Below are 20,081 nucleotides of genomic sequence, written 5' to 3'. Positions count from 1 at the left end.
TCTTTGAACTCCCTCTATTATATTATCTCTTATCTTGCTCTCTTCTGTTCTTCCCCCAACTCAACCTCCCTGCCCCATCTACTCCTAGGTTTCTTTGAGAGTTAATACTCCAGAAAAACAGTGTATGATTAGTCCAAAGCAGGCTGTTGACAGCACTTCAAGTTTTTGGTAACCAGGATGGGTAAAAGTTGTATCTCAGTTGTAACCAACTGCATCCCCTTTGGTCATAAAAGAAGGGAATAATGCACAATATTATCAGGATTTGTGATTTTAATCAATAAAAGTCATAGATATATTTCAGTAGCTACAGATGTGTCAAATTTCCTCTTATGCTCATCACTACTTAAAATGCTGTCTTACACCTTAGATTGTTATTTAATGTCTATGGAAAGAAGCATGTATGTTTTCAATAACTTACCTTTATGTTTTGATGATGTTTATTCAGTGTAATTTGTAGTTATATGTATTTGCTAAGCATAAAATCTTTAGGGATTTAAAGGCTCACAAGGTTCCCAGAAGTTTGACACTAAAAAAAATTTTAATCCCTGATGACCAGTAAATAATGTAGCCTAGTGTACATTAGTAAGGTAGCCAAGAGACTATTTTCATCAGGGAAATTATTCAAGATATTGGGATCAATTAGCTATTTAATGTGTACCTGAAAATGAAATGTTTCTAAATTCCAACCTTCCAAGTGAGTATAGTTGGAAAACTCTAGAATATGCTCAACGAAGAACACAAACACGCACTAGAAAAATTGGTAAATTAAGTTTTTCTGAGGGCCTATAGGAGGTCTGCTTTCAAGGCCCACAAAATTACTTAATTTCGGTCTCTACTTGTGATTTCAGACCAGCGGGCCCACTGTTCTGGGCTCCATCTTCATTCAGAGCCTCCCAGGACACTGTTGGGGGTGAGGGGGGATGGTGGGATGGTTAACAGATGCTGAGTACTCTTTGAGGAAGGTGAAAGCTCGCTGGAGGTTGCCACGAGGTCACCCCCACCCCCAAACTTCAAAGCACCCATGGTACGCCCTACATTTTGGAGCGTTTGCTCTCCTTGTCCGTGGGGGGGGGGGGAGAGTTGTGGCCCAATATGTAGAACAGCACGGAACTCAGGTCTTTGCAGCCACCCCAGGAACCAGAACAAAAGCCAAGCAGCACTGGCTGAGCAGCACCGGCTGAGCTTCCCGAGCAGGCGGGGCGGGGCGGGGCCGCTGAGCCCCTCCCAGTACAACGAGGTCCTAACCGAGCAGGCCGGCACGCGCGCACTAGGAAGCGAGAAGAGCGCGAGTCCCAGAAACCAAAGGCCGTCACTCCTGCGCGCCCCAGGTCGCGCCATGCTCGCATTCGGAAGCTGCCTGAGGAAGGCGCTGGTCCCCCGTGTGCTGGCGCCTCAGGTAGGGGACGCGGGAACGCGCGAGGGTCACACGCAGGGCGGTAGACACAGTCTCTAAGCCGTGCCCTAACAGGGCTCTGGGAAGTGGGCGCGGTCTGTGGGGACGGTCTGTGGGGACTTTGAGGTTTGTTCAGGAAGGTGGGCGGAGCCTGTGGCGCGCGGCCGTGGGAGGGGGCGGGTCTGTGGGGCGGAGAGTTCGTGCGGCTTCAGGGAAGCGGGCGGGGTCTGTGGCGCGCGAGAAAGCGGCGCTGCGAAGTGGGCGGGTCTGTGGGGTGCAGAGCTGTGTCCAGGGAGGTGGGCGGGGGCCTGTGGCGGGCTCGCGGCTTTGGGAGGTGGGCGGGGTCAGTGAGGGAATGCTGCGCTCCGAAGGTAGGCCGGTTTGTGGGGCAGGGTTTGTGAGGCCAAAGCGGCGAGATGGGGCGGGGTCTGGTGTGCGAGTACACGCCCTCTGGTTCACTGACAGTGGCCTGGTATGTCTAGCCAATGTCCCAGTTCTATCAGGAGCCGAGACCTGGTGAGTCCAAGGTACCCAATGCTTTAAGAGGCACCAATTGATGAGTCACCTCTTCAGATGCTGGACAAAGGGCGTTTTCTGGCCCGGGGTCATCCCTGAAGCCCTAACCATTGCGTTCTTGCAACCTCCACCATCGTGACTCATTAAGGTTTTACAGTCGCCATCTGTTTCAAAAGCGGGCGCTTTATGGAGAGATTTGAACGGGATATCAGGGTCGCCATGGGAACATCCTGCCCTGCAGTTAGGGTCTGGGAGTTCCGAAGCCGAGCAAGGCCCTGGAGCCTCATGAAGATGGTTGTGCCTGAGATGGGACGTGCATGAAAGGCAGCCAGCGAACCAGCCTCTGGCATTGACCCGGGTCAACTTGACTTTATGCATTTAGGAAGAGCGTTAACTTAACCTGGTCTAGAGACAGACTGCGGTGAACACTAAAGAAGAGTGTAATACAAATGCGGCTTTGCCCTCGATGTCTTCCTAGTATGGTTGAGAATAAGCCTCAATTTTGAGATAACAGGACATCAAGCAGATTTCTGCCTTGGCACAGTTTGGTCCAGACCTGATGCACTAAATGACCTCACCTCTTAACATACATCTTTTCAATTCTTTAATGTATATTTTCTTGTGTGAAAGACTGTAGAAGTGTCTTTCACCAATAACTTCTCTTCTATAAATACAAATTCTATGAATCACTCTAAAAGCTTGTTGCAAGTATCCATGTCTCATTTTTATCACCTTTTATGTTTTTAAGCACATAGATTATTTTTATGTGTTTGTGCACCATGTATGTATCTAGTGCTCAAGGGAATCAGAAGAGGGCAATGGATCCCTTGGGACTAGTGTTACATACCATTGAGAGCCACCAAGTGGGTACTGGAAATGGAACCCAGGTTCCATTCTCTGGAATGCAAGAGCAACAAGTGCTCTTAACCACTGAGCCAACTCTCCAACTGTTATTTATTTTTAACTACAAGTATAAAACAGAGTGTGATTACTAACACTACAAGCCTTCCTACCACATAGGAGCACTGCTTTAGTTATTTGGGACAGTAGAAGCATAACTCATAATCATGAATGAAATGAGCCCCTGCATACAAGCAAAATTAATATACTATTGTGGCTTGTAAATAAAAATAGAGTTAAAGCCTATTGCTTTCATTAGTCATATAAGTGATCAAGGTAAGCCCTAATTTGGTCATAGCTCTACTTACCAAAGTGGCTTTGTATATTTTTCTGGTTTCATTACTTGTAGGAAATGGATACATGCTAATTCAACCTACTTAAGATGGGGCTATAAACTAGAATGGTGTGTGTGTGTGTGTGTGTGTGTGTGTGTGTGTGTGTGTGTGTGTGTGTGATCAGTAACCATACACAGGGCAGTTTATGGAAAGGTGCTTCCTAGCAGACATTAAATCATCACATGAAGTATAAGGGCCAAAGTCAACCTGTAAACTCCACTTACCCAAGGACAGATAGCTCCTGAAATGCTAGAGGCTATTGTTTATGGGAGATAACAAATCACGTGTTTTCATTCCCTAGACCAGTTTGTTTGACTCAACTGCACCAGTCTGGCTTGATCACACGTAGGCAGGATGTACAGGCAGGAAGTACACTAGGATAGATGCCTACCCCTAATTGGCCTTATGGAATTGCCTTTTTAAACCTCTACAAAATGTGCCTTGTCACCATTTTCTGGAAACCCCAGAATGGTCCTGGCCAGAGCCCATCCTCCTGTCCAGTGTTTAATTAAAGCTTGCTTCAAATTTGGCTCCAAAATTGTGGAACTGATCTTTCTCTAGCTAATCTCAGGTTTAACAGAAGATTTTCATATAAGACACATGACTATTAAACGATATTTTCATCAACCTGAGATAACTGGATGTAAGTAAATGACAAATTTTAACTTAGTTAACCTGGATCAGACTTTTAGGAATATAATGCTAGGATGTTCATTGTATTTAAAACACAGTACGATTTGGGGAAAAGTTTCCAGGCAACAATCATTCCAATTCCAAGTGCACATAAAAGCTTAAGGTGTGACTACATAGAATTCCTTTGCAAAGGATGTGTGACCATAAGGTAGGTTCTATAGCTAAAGGGAATGGAATGTATTGTGGCCTCTGAACAATAGCATAGAGATCAGCAGGCCATACAACAAAAGTGACATCTCCCATAAGGATAGGGTTAACTAGATAACAGTCCAAGCATCGATAAGTCTGGGATGATCAGTCTGGGGCATTTGGGTGAGGTCTGCCTCCACAAATAGCAAAAAGGTCACCAGGTTGTTAACAATATCCACTGCCAGCCTTCTGGGAAGAAAACAGGTGTTTTGTCTCCTCCATTGAGGAGAGGACACCGTGCGTGTGGGTGCAAGGATCTCTGTGCCCGCAACAGGAAAGTAATGTTTCAGAGCACATCTCTCCTTGAATTTTCCCCTTTCAGCTTTCATAGAGCTATCCACTATATTGCAAAGCCATTGATGATTCACTGCACCCTTTATCTGACCAGTAGTTTACTTCACTGAGTATTTTTTAAAAGTTTAGATAAATAATTTTATAGGAACTCAAAACGTCTTCTGCTAATAAGCATTTTCATTGTGTCTGTTAAAAAGACACAAATACAGAATTTGCAGGCTTCTTTTAAACAAGTTGTACTGTTGACTCGTGATGTTGCCTAAATACGAGAAAACTCCAGATAAGGAATCTGACCAAAGTCCCTGGGAAACATGATTACAACTTTGGTGATAGCTTATCAACAACTTTTCATGGAAATGTGCTTAGCAATGCCCTCCAGCTAGGAAAGTAACTCTGCATTCAGCATAGTTAACAGCAGTTTCCTTTATTATCATCTCTACCAAAACATGTTTGTCTATAGAGTTGACAGGAGAAATAGCAAAACAAATTATGTGTCTACTGTATGCCCTTTGTTTCCAGGCTCAAATATATGCTTATAACAACATGATAAATCATATCCTTTCCAAAATATTTCAGTGTCCCTTGTCTGTTTTTTCAGGTATGTTCACCTTTTGCTACAGGCCCCAGGCAAAGTGATGGGACATTTTATGAATTCCGCACCTATTTTCTCAAGCCCTCAAAGACAAATGAGTTCCTGGAAAATTTCAAGAAAAATGTTAACCTCCGGACAGCTCACTCTGAATTGGTTGGATATTGGAGTGTAGAATTTGGAGGCAGAACAAACAAAGTATTCCATATTTGGAAGTATGGTATGAATCACACAGCTTCCGTTTCATGCAACTGCTTGTTGTCAGATGGTCTGTAAAGCTTGGTTCTTCAGTGTGTATGAGTGTACATACACAGGAGAAAACATTTGAAAGCAATACAGTAACAAAGCCAGGGTCAATTACTCAGTGACCCCTTTGTATCTTTGTATCAACTACTTGCTTAGACTCTGAGGTCAACATTAATGGGAACATGGTGTCTCATACCAACCCCTCCTTTGATGAACTGACTTAATTCTCAAAGTATTAAAATGGCTTGTTGGAAAAGCCTTTTAAAAATTAAAATCCATGCTTACAAAAGTCCAAGTAAGTGGAGAATATAAAATGCAAGTGTCTTATTAATAGATAAAGCTGGATATCAGCATTTAGTGCTTACTGTTTTAAAATTTTTCATATTTAGAGCCTTTGGGGGGCATCAACTATCAACCTGTTTTATATTTCACTATGTATTTATTTATTTATTTATTTATTTTGCTTTTTCGAGACAGGGTTTCTCTGTATTGTTTTGGAGCATGTCCTGGAACCAGACTGGCCTCAAACTCAGAGATACCCCTGCCTCTCCCAGCTTTACACTTTTTTATTAATTTATTTTTTACATTCCAATCCCTGTTCCCCTTCCCTCCTTTTCTCTTACTCCCTCCACTCCCCCATTACCCAGAGAGGGTAAGGTGTCCCATAGGAAGTCTACTAAGTCTGTCCCATCATCTAGTTGAGGCAGGACCAAGGCACCTCTCCATCCCCACACCCCTGTGTTTAGGCTGGGCATGATATCTCTCCATAAAAAAATGGGCTCCACTAAGTCAGTTTGTGCATTAGTGTTAGGTCTTGGACCCATTGCCAGTGGCCTCATATATTGTCCCAGTCGCACCATTGTCACCTATATTAAGGGAGTCTAGTTGGGTCTTAAGCAGGTTCCCCATTCTTCAGATCTGAGTCAGTGATCTCTCACTAGCTCAGGTCAGCTGATCCTGTGGGTTTCCCCATTATGGCCTTGACTCCTTTGTTCATATTTTTGCTCCTCCCTCACTTTGATTGTACTTCAGGAGGTTGGCCCATTGGTTAGTTGCAGATTTCTACATCTGCTTCCATCTGTTTCTGGCAGAGGGTTCAAGATTCTCTGGGGTTGTGAATTGTAATCTGGATATCTTTGCTTTATGTCTGGTATCCACTTATGAGTAAGTACGTACTATATTTGTTTTTCTGGTTTAGGGTTACCTCACTTAGGATTTTTTTTTCTAGTTCTGTCCATTTGCCTGCAAATTTTAGGATGTCATACATATCAACTTTTAAGCTTCTCTAAGATTTAATGATTTTGTTATATGTAGCAATCACTTTTGTTTAAGTTCTTCACAATTTCAAAGAATTCACTGTCATGTTCCATAATGGAGGTAAAGGCAGAGGAGTTGAAGAAAGGTCTTCTCAAGCAGAAGATGACATAGCTACAGAAAGGAGAAGTTACAAGAATGTGTGACGTTCCTTACTCCTCTGATGGTTTTCACACTCTGCAGCAGGGTCTGAGAGTACCCAAACAATTCTTCATCATTTCCTTTTGGGTTTGCCCATCAGTGTCCAGATTAGTTTTTAAAAAATGCTTCACTGTCAATACTGTCTATTCTGTACCTAATCTATCACAGTTTGGGGCTTTTCCATGCTGTAATAGATCAGCCTCATCAAAATTAATATCTGCTTCAGATGGGGTGCAAGTTAAATCATGACTCATAAGAGAATGAACAAGAGTGAGAAAGACAACACTGTTTTTGTTTACAGAATGCATTTTATTTTACTTATGTTGAAATTTGTTCAGTGTATACCTTGACTTGACCGCCTACCATCACTACCAAAATATTTTCCTGTCAACTGGGACTGTCAGTTATGAGCTGCAGTTGAAGAGTCCACATCCACGGAGCACCAAGTGCTAAAGTCTGTTCTGAGTGCTCTTCATGGGTTCATGTAATCCTCACCCCAAACCTGGAGATTCATGTTATATTATTCCCCGTATCACAGACTGAGAAACACATAGTGACTTAACTCCTGCATACCACTGAGTGGCAGAGCATGTGCAGCCAGCTCAGTGAAATCACAATAGTCCTTCTATTTCTTTTGCCCTGAAGACTATTAAATGACTTGATGTAGATGTCACATCTTTGCAAGTGGGTGTTCCCAATGAGGTAACACAGAGTTCTTGTGTGCTGTGGATAAAATGTTTGCTCATTTGAGTAAAATCCAAAATTAGATAATTTTAAATAAAACAATTTAAACTTTTCTCCATTTTTTTCCACCATAGATAATTTTGCTCATCGAACAGCAGTTCGTAAAGCCTTGGCCAATGATAAGGCATGGCAAGAAGAATTCCTCATTCCAAATTTGGCTTTCATTGATAAACAAGAGGTTGAGATCACCTACCTGGTACCATGGTGCAAAATAGGAAAGCCTCCCAAAGAAGGTGCGTCTGTCTTAGCCGCTGTGAGTTTTCATGACTGAAATAGTACAGATGTTAAGTGATTTAAAAAATAAAACAGCCGGGCGTTGGTGGCACATGCCTTTAATCCCAGCACCTGGGAGACAGAGGCAGGCAGATCTCTGTGAATTCAAGGCCAGCCTGGTCTCCAGGATCGAGTGTCAGGATAGGCTCCAAAGCTACACAGAGAAACCCTGTCTTGACTCAAAAAACCAAACCAAACAAACAAAACAACAAAACAAAGTGTCACTGGAAAACAACAAAAAAAAATGAATTGTTTATTTTATATAGAAATGATGCTGTGACAATTGAGATAAAAACTGATCTTAGTTCATCCTTAAAAATGAGAATTTATGAACTGTTTTTCCAAACAAAGCTGTGTGTGTGTGTGCGTGTGCGTGTGCGTGTGCGTGTGTGTGTGTGTACGCATGCCTATATATCTGTCTATTATCACTGGCATACCTGGTGCCTATGGAGGCCAAAACAGGGCATCAGATATTCATGGAACTGGAATTACAGACAATTGTGAACTGCCATATGGGTACTGGGAATTGAACCCAGGTTTTCTGCTAGAACAAGTGCTCTTGACTACTGAGCCATCTCTCCAGCCCTTGCAAATTAAGTTTTATGGGTTAAAGCTTAGCTACAGTATAGAAAAAGTCTATATAATACAAAAGCAATACAAACTTTTATTCATTTTTAGCATTGAGACAAAGTCTCACAATGTAGCTCAGGTTGACCTCTGACTCACAATTCTCCTCCCTTAGACTCTCAAATGGAGAGATTATAGACATTTACTACCATGCCTGTTTAAAGAATATAAACATTTAACTATAAAAATACTTTCTACAGATTACAGTGTTTAAGGTAAGTACATCTTTACTTATAAAATGGACTGTCTGGAGGGAGGGAGTTAACTGACATTGCTGAGCTATACACTGTAGCTAACTTCTCAGTCTTCATCTTTCTTCTTTCTCAGTTTGAAAATAATCCTTATGATATGGCTCCTTGCTGATTTAAAGAACTGTTTTAACCAAAGGTCAGATTAAAAGAGCATAACGCTTTAATTTTTACTTTATTTCCCATTTTGTCCTAACTCTATAATGTCTTTTAGAGTACAAGAAATTTGAAGTTTCATTGAGACCTTTACCTGTAGTGAGTAGAGGAAGCCCTGAGTGAAGTTCTGAGTGAGTGTGTATTTTAACACGGGCAAGAACCTAGCAAGGGTACACAAGGCCCTAGACCCATGGGACAGTTGGCAAGGCTCAAGGGAAATGGCAGAGCTTTTGGTAGGAGTCAGCTATGAGTGTTTATGAATGATTGATCCTTGTGTGCAGACAGCAGCTGCAGCTTCCTCCTCCTGGGCCACTCACCTGCAGAGACCTCCTGCTAGACTAGCTAACCCCCATCCCCGTGCTGCACCCAATAAACAAGCTGAGGTTTCAGCTGGTGGTGGAAGTGGTGATGTTAAAGAGCCTCTCCTGATTCCAGCCTCGTTGTGTGTGCACCTGCATGTGTGTCTTTTCTTCATTCTCTTGCTGCCTCTACCCTGGGTTATGGGACCCAAGCCACAAGGCATGTGCCCTTTGCTCTCCGAACTGCCCAAACATTCTTACCATCTCTTGAAGTGCCAAATCTTGTTTTGTTTTGTTTTTACACTTTTCACATTTATTTATATAGTGTATATTCATGCTGTAGTGTGATAGATCAGAGAACAACTTGGGATTGTTGGTTCCTTCCTTATATCGTGTGTGTTCCAAGGAATGAACTTTGTCAGACTTGGCAACAAGCATTTTGAAAACACTGAACCATCTCACTGGGCTTAAATCTTTATATTTTTCATAATTTCTTAGTGACCTTATACATGTTTCTATCACACTACTTAGCCTCCAGTTTCCCACCTCTGTTTTATATTTCTGACTGGAGGTGAACAGCCTGTCAAGCAATTCTTGGATATATAAGAATAATAAACCCCTTCAGAAAGTTAGGTAGGGCTTCAGGCCATGTTTTTTTGCTTTTCCTGTTAGAAACAGGCTCCCACAGGAGAAGGTTTATACAAAGAAAAATGTCTCCCCTCACAAAACTGAAAAGAAGAGGGAAAAGTGGAACATTAGAAGATACTTATTTCTTATAGACTTGAACAGCTTAAAATCCTGTTTCATGATAAAGTATCAGTATCTGCTATGTTAAGAAAGTTCCCAGATTAAAAATATTTAATGTAATTCTTATATAGCTTCTATTTCCCCTCAGTTATTAAGGTTAACTTTAAACATAGACAAGATTTTCTAACCATAAAAAAGGGGAAAAATAATGCAAAGAATTAGTGAATATTCCTGCATAAATCTGTATATGTAGATGACCCTTCAAGCACATAGCGCCACCTTCCACTCAAGTCAAACAAAGAGACTTGCTTGAATAATGTCTATTAAATAATGTCTGTTAAATAATTTGTGTCAATTCTAGGAGTCTATGAATTGGCTACTTTTCAGATGAAGCCCGGAGGCCCAGCTCTGTGGGGTAACGCATTCAAAAGGGCTGTAAATGCCCATGTCGATCTTGGCTACTCTACACTAGTTGGTGTTTTCCACACTGAATATGGAGCCCTCAACAGAGGTACAGCTGTCTATTTCTATGAGACCGTTATGAATGCTCGTGATCACCTGTTTCTTGGATATTTGGTTTTGTTAGTTTGTTTAAGATTTATTTGTTTATTAGGTGTACAGTGTTCTGCCTGCATGTGTGCCTGCAGGCCAGAAAAGGGCACCACAATTCATTACAGGTGGTTGTGAGCCTCCATGCGGTTGCTGGCAATTGAACTCAGAACCTCTGCAAGAGCAGCCAGTGCTCTTAACCGCTGAGCCATCTCTCCAGCCCCTGGGTACTTTTTGTTTGTTTTGTTTTTGTTTTATTATGATTTTGATTTTGAAGGTTTTTTTTCTAATTATAAGGTATGAAAATACTTATCTTTTATTGTGATTGCTTATACCTTTTGGAGCTATTTTACAGGCTAACTATTGCTTAGAAACTGGAAGAATCTTTAAGAAAATATTAATTCTTTTAATTTTGTCTTCTAAAATCTTAAAATTTCTTTCAAAATAACATTATTGGAGTAAAGAGATTGTATATTTTCTGAATGAAAATATAAACATACATACATGCATATATATATATGTATATATATATATACATATATATATGTAAAAATTATGGACAAAGCCAAACCAAAAAAAAATTACCTATTTCTCATTATTGAAATTAATAGTGTTCTATAAACATCTATGACAAAGGGATGCCAAGACCAAAGAATTATTAGATATAAAAAGGCTGGAAACAATGCATGAGCATGCCTGGTGATAGCTTTGTGGACTCTAGTTTGGATAGACAGACTGTACTGGCATGATGGCCTGAGTTTGATCCCTAGCACCTATGTCAAAGCTGACTACAGTGGCACCATTTATAACCTCAGCCCTAGGAAGATGGAAATAGGAGTCTGGCTGGAAGTCATTGACCACTGACTTCCACATGCTTACACGTGTGTGCATCCACACACATACACAATCAGGGTCAGGGATGTAGATCAGAGGTTTTCATTCTGAAGGCCCGAAACTTTATGCCTAGTACATGCAACACACTTAATATTCTTAATAATACCTGCAGTAAGGTTATATTTAGAATATAATACACACATGCATACAAATACGCAGGTGACAAAAATTAATGGAAATAGAGGACACAAATTTGAATGAGCAAGGAAGGTTGTGTAGGAGGGTTTGGAGGGGGAAAAGAAAATAAAAAATTATGTTACAATCTCAAAATAAAAGAAAAAATACCTGTTATTAAAACTTACAGCTAACTTCTGAATCCCTCCTGCAGTTCATGTTCTGTGGTGGAACGAGAGTGCAGACAGTCGCGCGGCTGGGAGACACTGGTCTCATGAGGACCCCAGAGTCGTGGCTGCTGGTGAGCTGTTTCATTAGATGTGAATTATTTTTGGAACACATTTGATTCAGCCGATAACTTCATTGTCTTGTAAAATGTCTTTGCAGTTCGGGAAAGCGTCAACTACCTCGAGTCTCAGCAGAATATGTTCCTGATCCCAGCATCCTTTTCACCACTGAAGTAGTTTCCAACCTGGACATGGGACATCCCCGTCACTGACATGAGATGCTCAAAAGAATCAGTCTCTTTGTTGTCTGAGGGAGGTGGTGAGTTACTTCCCAGTCCCTCTGTATTTGAAGGCTACCTGTGTCCTCTACTACCAGCAATTCCGGAAATACTTCTGTTCATTTTCCCCATGCCATTTCATGTCACCATGTCAGACATAAGAAAGAGTTGCCTTTACTCTGTGACCCTGGTACTTTATTGTTCCACAATATCTTGTCTTCTGTGATTTTATGACTCATTGCTGTCTTATATTCAAATAATGATTTTGAAATATTTTTAAATTAGTTAAATACAGTATCTGTTTTTTGAACATGTTCATTTTTCCTGAAATTTAAAAATAATTTTTTACCCAATAGTGTTTGCTTTGTGATATCAAATGGGATTCATAGAAATATTAAATCTAGTATTTGTCGTAATACTTTATAAAGGTACAATATAATACCATCTGTATTAATTGTGATTTCACATTAATTATTAAGTCAAAGTAGGAAAATAATATAAACTTGAGACTTGTTACTGGATAGTATGGTTTTGGCATGTTCATTTTTAATTAACTTTTACTATTTTTAACTTTATCTTGAATCACTCAGAAAGATTATGATATTTACTTCAATGAAATCTTTATAATTGGAAATCTTTGACCTAATAAAAGCCTTCACACCCATTCTGATTCTTTTCAGCTGTGTCTTGTATATTGATATCCTCTCCTCTGGAGCTCTTCCTATGTGGCGTAGGGTAATGACACCATACGAACGTGGCAGCTTCATAGTGAGTGTGAAGTCACATAGTGGACGATGCTTGCTGACTCTGGAGGCAGACTTCTTTAGAGATCTTGACTGTCTGGGGCATGAGGTGGTAATCAGGAAGGCAAACTGTGCAGTGTTCACAGACATCCATCTCAGAACTCTTCAGGTATATTCACAGCACTGTAATGTGTCTCACACATAGGAAATAGCTGGAGCTTGGTATGTGCTTCACATACTCATAGAGAGACAATTAAAAGACACCATGAAGTCATTCTCAGATAGTTTCGGGTCGCAGAGAAACCCTGTCTTTGAAAAGAAAAGAAACAAACAAAAACCATCCTGTCTCTCTCTCCCCCCATATAGTAATACAAAAGAAGATATCATGTTTTCTCTCATATGTGGTTCCTAGATTTTCTGTACATGAAATCATGCACGTCTATATGAAATGAAAGTAAAAACAAAACTGGTAACAGAGGGGACTAACGGGGGCAGAGAAGGGTGAAGGGGAGGGGAGGTTTGATAGAGGGGAATATAACTCAATGTACAGTGTATGCTTGTGTGAAAATTTTCTTAGGTAACATAAATACCATGTGCAATGAATGTATACAATTAATTTTTAATTGTTAAAGATGCAAATGATCATAAGCAATCTTTAAATTTAATTAAAATTTAAAGTTCACTATAAAATGTTAAAAGTGACTTAGCATTTTTGTTTTAACTGTTTGAGCATCAATCTCTGTCCATTCCTGTAGTAGAGTAAAAGGTGAGAGAAGAGCTGACATTTGGTCTTCTTGATGGGAACACCAATCATCCTAACAGGTCTCCTTAATTTAAATTGTATACCTTATTCACTTGGTTTAAATCATATATGTGTTACTTGTATTTCAGTCCAACTGCATTTTCACTCTCTACGAAACATAAGACGACAGAGATGTGCCTTCCAAGAGGTTTGAAGAGGAAAGTAATTAATATGCACAGGTTCACACAGAAGCATTGATTTTCTGTAATTTGACTTTCTTGTTATTACATTTTTCCCAGTACCGGCTTCCCGTCTTCATTTCTTCACGGGAAAATAAAAAGTAATCAGAAGAGACTGTGCAGACTGACACTTCCCCATCACTGTCTGCAGCAGGCTCCCTTGGGAACTGTTTCCCATCCTACTATGTGTTCTTCTCCTACTATATGATCCTGGTGAAGACCAGTTCGTCCACCTGTAGACTTAGTAGCTGAAGGATACAGCTCCAGAACTTTCTGTCTCATGAAGCTATGCTTCTGAATCTCAATCCTTCCCAACATACAAATGTGCTATTACTTATCCCATCTTTAAAAAACAAAAACAGCCAGTGGTGTGGTGGCACACACCTTTGGTCCCAGCACTGGGGAGGCAGAGGCAGGTGGATCTCTTGAGTTCAAGGCCAGCCTGGTCTGCAGAGTGAGTTCCAGGACAGCCAGAGCTACACAGAGAAACCCTGTCTTTGAAAAAAAGACAAGAAAAGAAACAAACAAAAACCATCCTGTCTCCCCACCCCGTATATAGTAATACAAAAGAAGTGTCATACTTCCAGCCTCTGATTCTCTGTTAAATGTCTTACTACCCCCACTAAACAAATAGCTCTTATTAAACTCACTTTCCAGTCCTCATTTTAGTGGGTCTCCAGCGGTTGATGACTTCTTTGTTCTGGAAGTATTTTCTTCATTCTCCTTAATGGTAGCTGCTTAGTCTTCTTTTCTCATTAATGCCTTGTCTCTTAATGTCCAGTGGTGTCACATTCCAGAGCTGATACCTTAGTCTCCTTAGCTGTCCTGAACTCACTTCCTGAATTATTTCTCAGTCTCAAGTCTCCAACTACCACCTGTGTTCAGACAGTCCGTCCAGTTTATATGCATTCTCTAGAATTCAGCCTTTTCCAACTGCCAGTCTTAACACCTCTGCCTGAATCTATTAGAAACTTCACACCAACCTGTGGAAAGCTGAGCAGCCCTGTCTCAGTGAATGACACCTCCCATCCTGTCCATTTGCTCAGGTCATTAACCCCATTACAGACCCATCAGCAGATCTCCCAAACCCAGAATTTGATTGCTTCACACCCCTGCAGCCACCATTCTGATGCAAGCCCATCATTATTGGGATTTAAGGAGAAAGCTCTTAAGTGATCTGCCTTCATCCTATTCTTTTTTCAGCACAGCAGCCAGAAGAATATAAAACATAAAGCACATTGTCATTCCTTGACACTCCCATGCCTCCAGTAGCTTCCTGTCTCACTGGAGTCTGTGTCCAAAGCGTGTCGGTGTAGCCTACAAGCCCTTACAAGACCTGTCCTCCTTGTTACCTTACTGTCATTCCACTCCCTCAGGTCCAGGCTGACCTAACAACTTTTTTTCTTAGACTTACTAAGCATTATCTTGCCTTAAAGTCTATTGCCCCTACCTAGAATCTTCTTCATGGATAATTTCCTTACCCTTTTTGTATCTTTACCCCAGAGTCCTTACAAAGGGATAAAGTCTCTTCTCTACATCTCTATGTGAGTTAACCACAATCACAGTGTGCACTAGGATCTAATCATGTTGGCATCCTCATCTCAGATTTCTCAACCTCCAGAAGAGTGAGAAATAAATGTTTGTTGTGTAAGCCACACCATCAGCAGTCTGTCACTTACTAGCATAACAAACATTTTAGTTATATGTGATTTCTATTGTATTTCTCCTTCCACTAGAAACTAAATATCACGATATCATGGGGTATCACCAGTCAGTACCTGGCACATGCTAAGTTGTCAGTGTTAGACCCCCGGAAAACTCAGGTATCCAGGATCCCAGGCCACGACCGCGGTCACCCCAATCACCAGGCGGATTCGAGAGCTTATGCAAACTGCACGAGGCTTTATTATAATTTAACAAGCTAACCCCATGTTAGCTCGGGTCTTTCACCCACCTGCCATGGCGGATGGCTCGAAAAAGACAACTCCTAGGGCCTCCCAAGAGATCTTAGGGCAGCATCAGGGGAGTGTCTAGGGGTACGCACAGGCTCACTATTGGTGTGCCTCCAGCCTTGGAGGCCTTGCCCTGTGTTGATTGGTCAACTGGTTGTTATGGTCCATAAGCCCTCCCAGGGTGGTTGCTATGCTCTGCGTCATTGCTGTGTGCTTGTCCTTAAAGTACACCCAGGGTCGTAAAGCATAGCGCCACCAGCTAACTTCTGATTGGTTCCTTGTCACGAGGCAGGCACCTAACCTCTAGTGACTAAGACAAGGTCATAGAACATGTGTTGGCTGCCGAAATGGGGAGCTTTCCCTTCAGTCAGCAAGCACTTATTGATTATATGAACATATGAAATGTGCTACATCTTAAGTATAGTTTGCATGTAACCCCCCTCTCCCAAAGACTTATGTACTGGTGTTTGCATGTGACCCCCCCACCCAAAGATTTATGTGCTGGAGTTTGATCCTTACAGTGATGATGGAAACATGATTCCCAGTGGAAAGTGGCTAGGTCATTGGTGGTACCAGTACTGGAAAGGGTTAATGTAATATTCTTGGTTTCCATGTTGATTCTCTTGAAGTTGAGTTATATTGGTTACTTTGTTCATTGCCATGTTAAGACGCCTGTCAAAAATACTTTGGTGCATGGTTTTAAGTGGGACAATCCATCACGGCAGGGAAGATGTAACAGTTCATGGAAGTGGAAGTATATGGCCAAAGCTCCTCTTGCATCTGGTAAATCATGAAACATGGAGACCTGGACAGAAAGTGAAGCCAGACTATAATCCTCAAAGTTTAATATTCTCCCGAACAGTACCACCAGTTGAGGACCATGTGTTCAAAATCATGAGCATGTAGGGAACAGTTCACTACATTCATGTTAATAGTAAGTTGCTTAAAATCCCCTGCATCTCTTTGGATTTCTCTCTTGCTGTGTGGCCTCTCCATTTTGTACATGCTACCACCACAATGCCATCTTCCATGAGGCTCAAATGAGACCACCTGCTCTTGGATTTTCAGCCTCCAAAGTTGTAAGTTTTGAGCTAAATTAATCTCCCCCCCCCAAAAAAAATATCCAGGATCAGATATTTGTTATGGCAACAGAAAACAGATGAGTACAAGAGTTTTGCATTTAACAAAGTAGTATATTATTCCTCCATACTTCATCTTATCCATTATTATCAAGGCATTATTGAAGGTTCCTCACCACCTTGTTTGGAAAGTATCCATCGAAAGACAGTGAATGACACAGTAGAAATTCTCACTATGAGTGCAATTAAGAAACACAGAAGATACTATTGCCTATAGTGGGAAATTACCAATACGGAGTCAGGTAGAAATATAAGGGTGTTTAATAGGGAAAAGCCTTACTTACAGAGCGACCTAGCCAGCCGGCGTGGCAGCAGTCTGTACAGCAAGTACCAAAGTGAAACCGAAAGAGCAAACGCAGTCACACTACGTCACTCTGACCATGCCCTCACAAGCGTGGTCAGGCACACCTGTAGCCAGTCCCTAAGAAGGCGTGTCTACAGCTTCCCCTACAATTGCCTATTGGTTATGAGATGCCTTTATAGACTATAGAAGTACAGCGATTCTATTTATAGGAAGAGAAACAGATACATGGCCAATTGAGTCTAATTCCTCTGCCACTAAAAATCTTACAAAGGATGAGGAAATAGTGCTTGCAGACTCACACTCAGAACTCCATTCCCAGCATGGGCTCCTATCCACTGAACACTAGATTAAGAGCCTAGACACTTAACTACTGTGGAAACTGAAGTTGTAGTCCTCTCTGTCATTGAAGGAGTATGACCCTGCATCATGTTGGAAGAAGCCTAAGATTCATCAGAGAGACTTGATAAACTGTTACTTGGAGTGACCTCTCTCTACTCAGTGTTGTAAAAAGAAGCATGTTCTCCAGGGAGAACACAATTTGACTTCTCCAGTTTCAGCTAATTGACCCCAAAACCCTGACGTAAGAGAACCTGGTGGAGAAAGGCTCCTGACAGCTAAAGGATTTAAACCACTCATAAAGGAAAACAGGGTGCCAGCTGTAGCTAGCTGCAGGCAAGAAGAATCCAAATGTAAGCTTTGTGATCCAGGCTCTATTTGTCTTTCCCTTCAGAGCACAATGCCCTGTGGATTGGTGTATATTCACTATTCTGCCTCCTTACCTTCATTCTTCCTCATCAGTCCACTGACTTTGGAGGTTCCCCAGGAACCGTTTTAGGAGTGCATGGATCATTATTCCCACAATTACCTTACTCACAGGGGAAGTTTCAGATATAAGTAGACGTTGGCCTTCCAGTAACATGCCATTCTCTAAGTTTCAGTTTATGACACACCCTAGGTGTGTTTGTTCCTCTTCTTCCTTCTTGCTGCCCATTCCTGCCGAGTTTCCTTCTAAATCTCAGATCTCAGGCTCAAACTTTTATTCTTTCTAGGTAAGTTCATCAAGTCCCATAACTTAACGAACTATGTGGTGTGTGTGTGTGTGTGTGTGTGTGTGTGTGTGTGTGTGTGTGTGTGTGTGTGTGGTATACTGTTAATATGACATTTTTATTCTCTGTCATTGCCCCTGAACTCCAGACTGGAATATCAACTGCATGTTTCAACATAAACATCTACTAAGGTCACATGCTGGAAACCATTTTTGATTTTTCTTTCCCTTGACCCCTACCTTTAGCCTGTGAGCAAATGCTGGTGGCTCTGAAGTTTTGTCTGTTGCTCCTATTCCATCCTGTATTCTAGCCTGTGTTCTGTATCCTATATCCTATCCCATCCTCTATCCTCTCATCCTCTCTACAGCCCTTTCTCCCCATCAAAGTCCACACTGGCTTAAACAGAGATTAGACCATACAGTACCTGTTGCCCTCCTGAAAACCTCATGGCCCCTCACTACCACAACACAAAAGGACAAATACCCTGATGATTCTGCAAGACCCTGGTTCCATCCCCCACTTCTCGTCCCCATAGACACTGGATTCCTTTTCCTCCTCTAGCAGCCAGGATTTCTCCCAGGTGTGTTTTGATATTACCTGTTTCAGATGTGTTCTCACCGCTCACCTTCCGGTATTGCTCTAATCCTTTTGTTCAGATCTGAACTTAAATGTCACTCCTCAGACAGGCTGTTTTTGACTCTTCCCCATCTTTAGCCTGTCACCATGTTTCCTACTCTTCAAAGCACTTGATGTGCCAGCTGTGTTTGTCCACTGTTACTTGCCCTTCACTGATGCATCGAGAAATTATATTTCTCTCAACATTGTATCTCCAGAACCCAGAAGGATGCTGGGCATATAAAGCTCAGTAAATATTTGCTAGATTAATAAATAACAATGCTTAGAGGATTTACCAAGGACAAGTTTAACTGACACTTAACTTCAAAGGAGCATTTGTCATCTAATTAGCACTGCATCATGGAGCAAATTTCTCTGAGGTATCATTTATTTAACATGTAAAATGTCTTATCTTAACTCATGGGAAAGGTTACCACTATCTAACAAGTCAAAAAACAAAGCAAAACAATAACAACAACAAACCAAACTTGAAAATAGTAGCTTATTTTATCCTCTGATTTTTCTAACTTAATCCATACAATAGCACTGTCCATAAGATCCAGAGTAGATTTCTAGAAAGGCTTTTCTCTAGAATGTTTTGGTCAAGACTTATGGGTAACTTGTATTTTCATCTAGATTAACTGTTAACTGCCTTTTTCACAATACATTTTTTTAACTTCCTCCATTGTGAATTTTCACAGAAACAGTTATATTTCATCCAAGTCCTTTTGTGAGAACTGTAGAAGATACAGTTGTGTGGTAGATGCTGAGCAGGACTCTAGCCCTGCTCAAAAGCCAAGAAGAGCCTTCATCTACAGCTCCCACCTGTGCCCTGGATCCAGGACCACTTACTGTACATTATCCCAGCCATTCTGAGGAGCTCACTATAGAACCAAGACCCATTGGGATTTTCAGGTTGCAAACTATGTATATATCTTTTTTTCTGAGACTATTTATTATTTTATTTATTTTACATCCTGACCAAAGTTTCTGCTCCCTCTCCCCACCTCCCCTCTGTGGCCTGCTCCATCCTCTCCTCTTCCATCTCTAATCAGAAAAGTACAGACATCCCATGGATTTCAACAAAACATGGCATATCAAGTTGCAGTAAAACTAAGCACCTTACCTTTTATTAAGGCTGGGTAAGGCAACCCAGTATGTGGAAGAGTCCCAAAGGCTAGCAAATAAGTCAAAGATAGCCCCTGATCTCCCTTTTGGAGTCCCACAAGAAGACCAAGCTATACAACCATTATATCTATGCAGAGGGCCTAAGATCAGTCCCATGCAGGGTTCCTGGTTATTGGTTGAGTCTCTGCGAGTTCATAAGAGCCCAGGTTAGTTTATTCTCTGGGTTTTCTTGTGGTGTCCTTGACCCTTCGGACTCTTACAATTCTTCTACCCTCCCTTCAACAGGTTTCCCTGAGCTCAGCCTAATATTTGGCTGTGGGTATCTGCATCTATCAGTTGTTGGATGAAGCCTCTCTGGTGACAACTGGGCTAGGCACCAATCTATAAGAATAGCAGAATATCGGCTA

The 20,081-nt window shown here is 41.4% G+C and overlaps 1 protein-coding gene across 1 annotated transcript; it reads left to right on the top strand.

Annotated features, from left to right (window-relative positions):
* Nucleotides 1-1,227: 1,227 nt before the first annotated feature.
* On the top strand, nucleotides 1,228-12,436 carry LOC100760938 (protein NipSnap homolog 3B). The gene is made up of 6 exons (XM_027403086.2): nucleotides 1,228-1,396; nucleotides 4,919-5,129; nucleotides 7,429-7,587; nucleotides 10,066-10,215; nucleotides 11,476-11,562; nucleotides 11,649-12,436. Exons 1-6 carry the CDS (start codon nucleotides 1,337-1,339, stop codon nucleotides 11,723-11,725), a joined length of 744 nt encoding a protein of 247 aa, XP_027258887.1. The 5' UTR covers nucleotides 1,228-1,336; the 3' UTR covers nucleotides 11,726-12,436.
* The last annotated feature ends 7,645 nt before the right edge of the window (nucleotides 12,437-20,081 follow it).

The sequence above is a fragment of the Cricetulus griseus genome, chromosome 2, assembly GCF_003668045.3.
Source record: "Cricetulus griseus strain 17A/GY chromosome 2, alternate assembly CriGri-PICRH-1.0, whole genome shotgun sequence".
NCBI classification, from domain to species: domain Eukaryota; kingdom Metazoa; phylum Chordata; class Mammalia; order Rodentia; family Cricetidae; genus Cricetulus; species Cricetulus griseus.
This window is presented reverse-complemented; position numbering and strand designations above follow the sequence as displayed.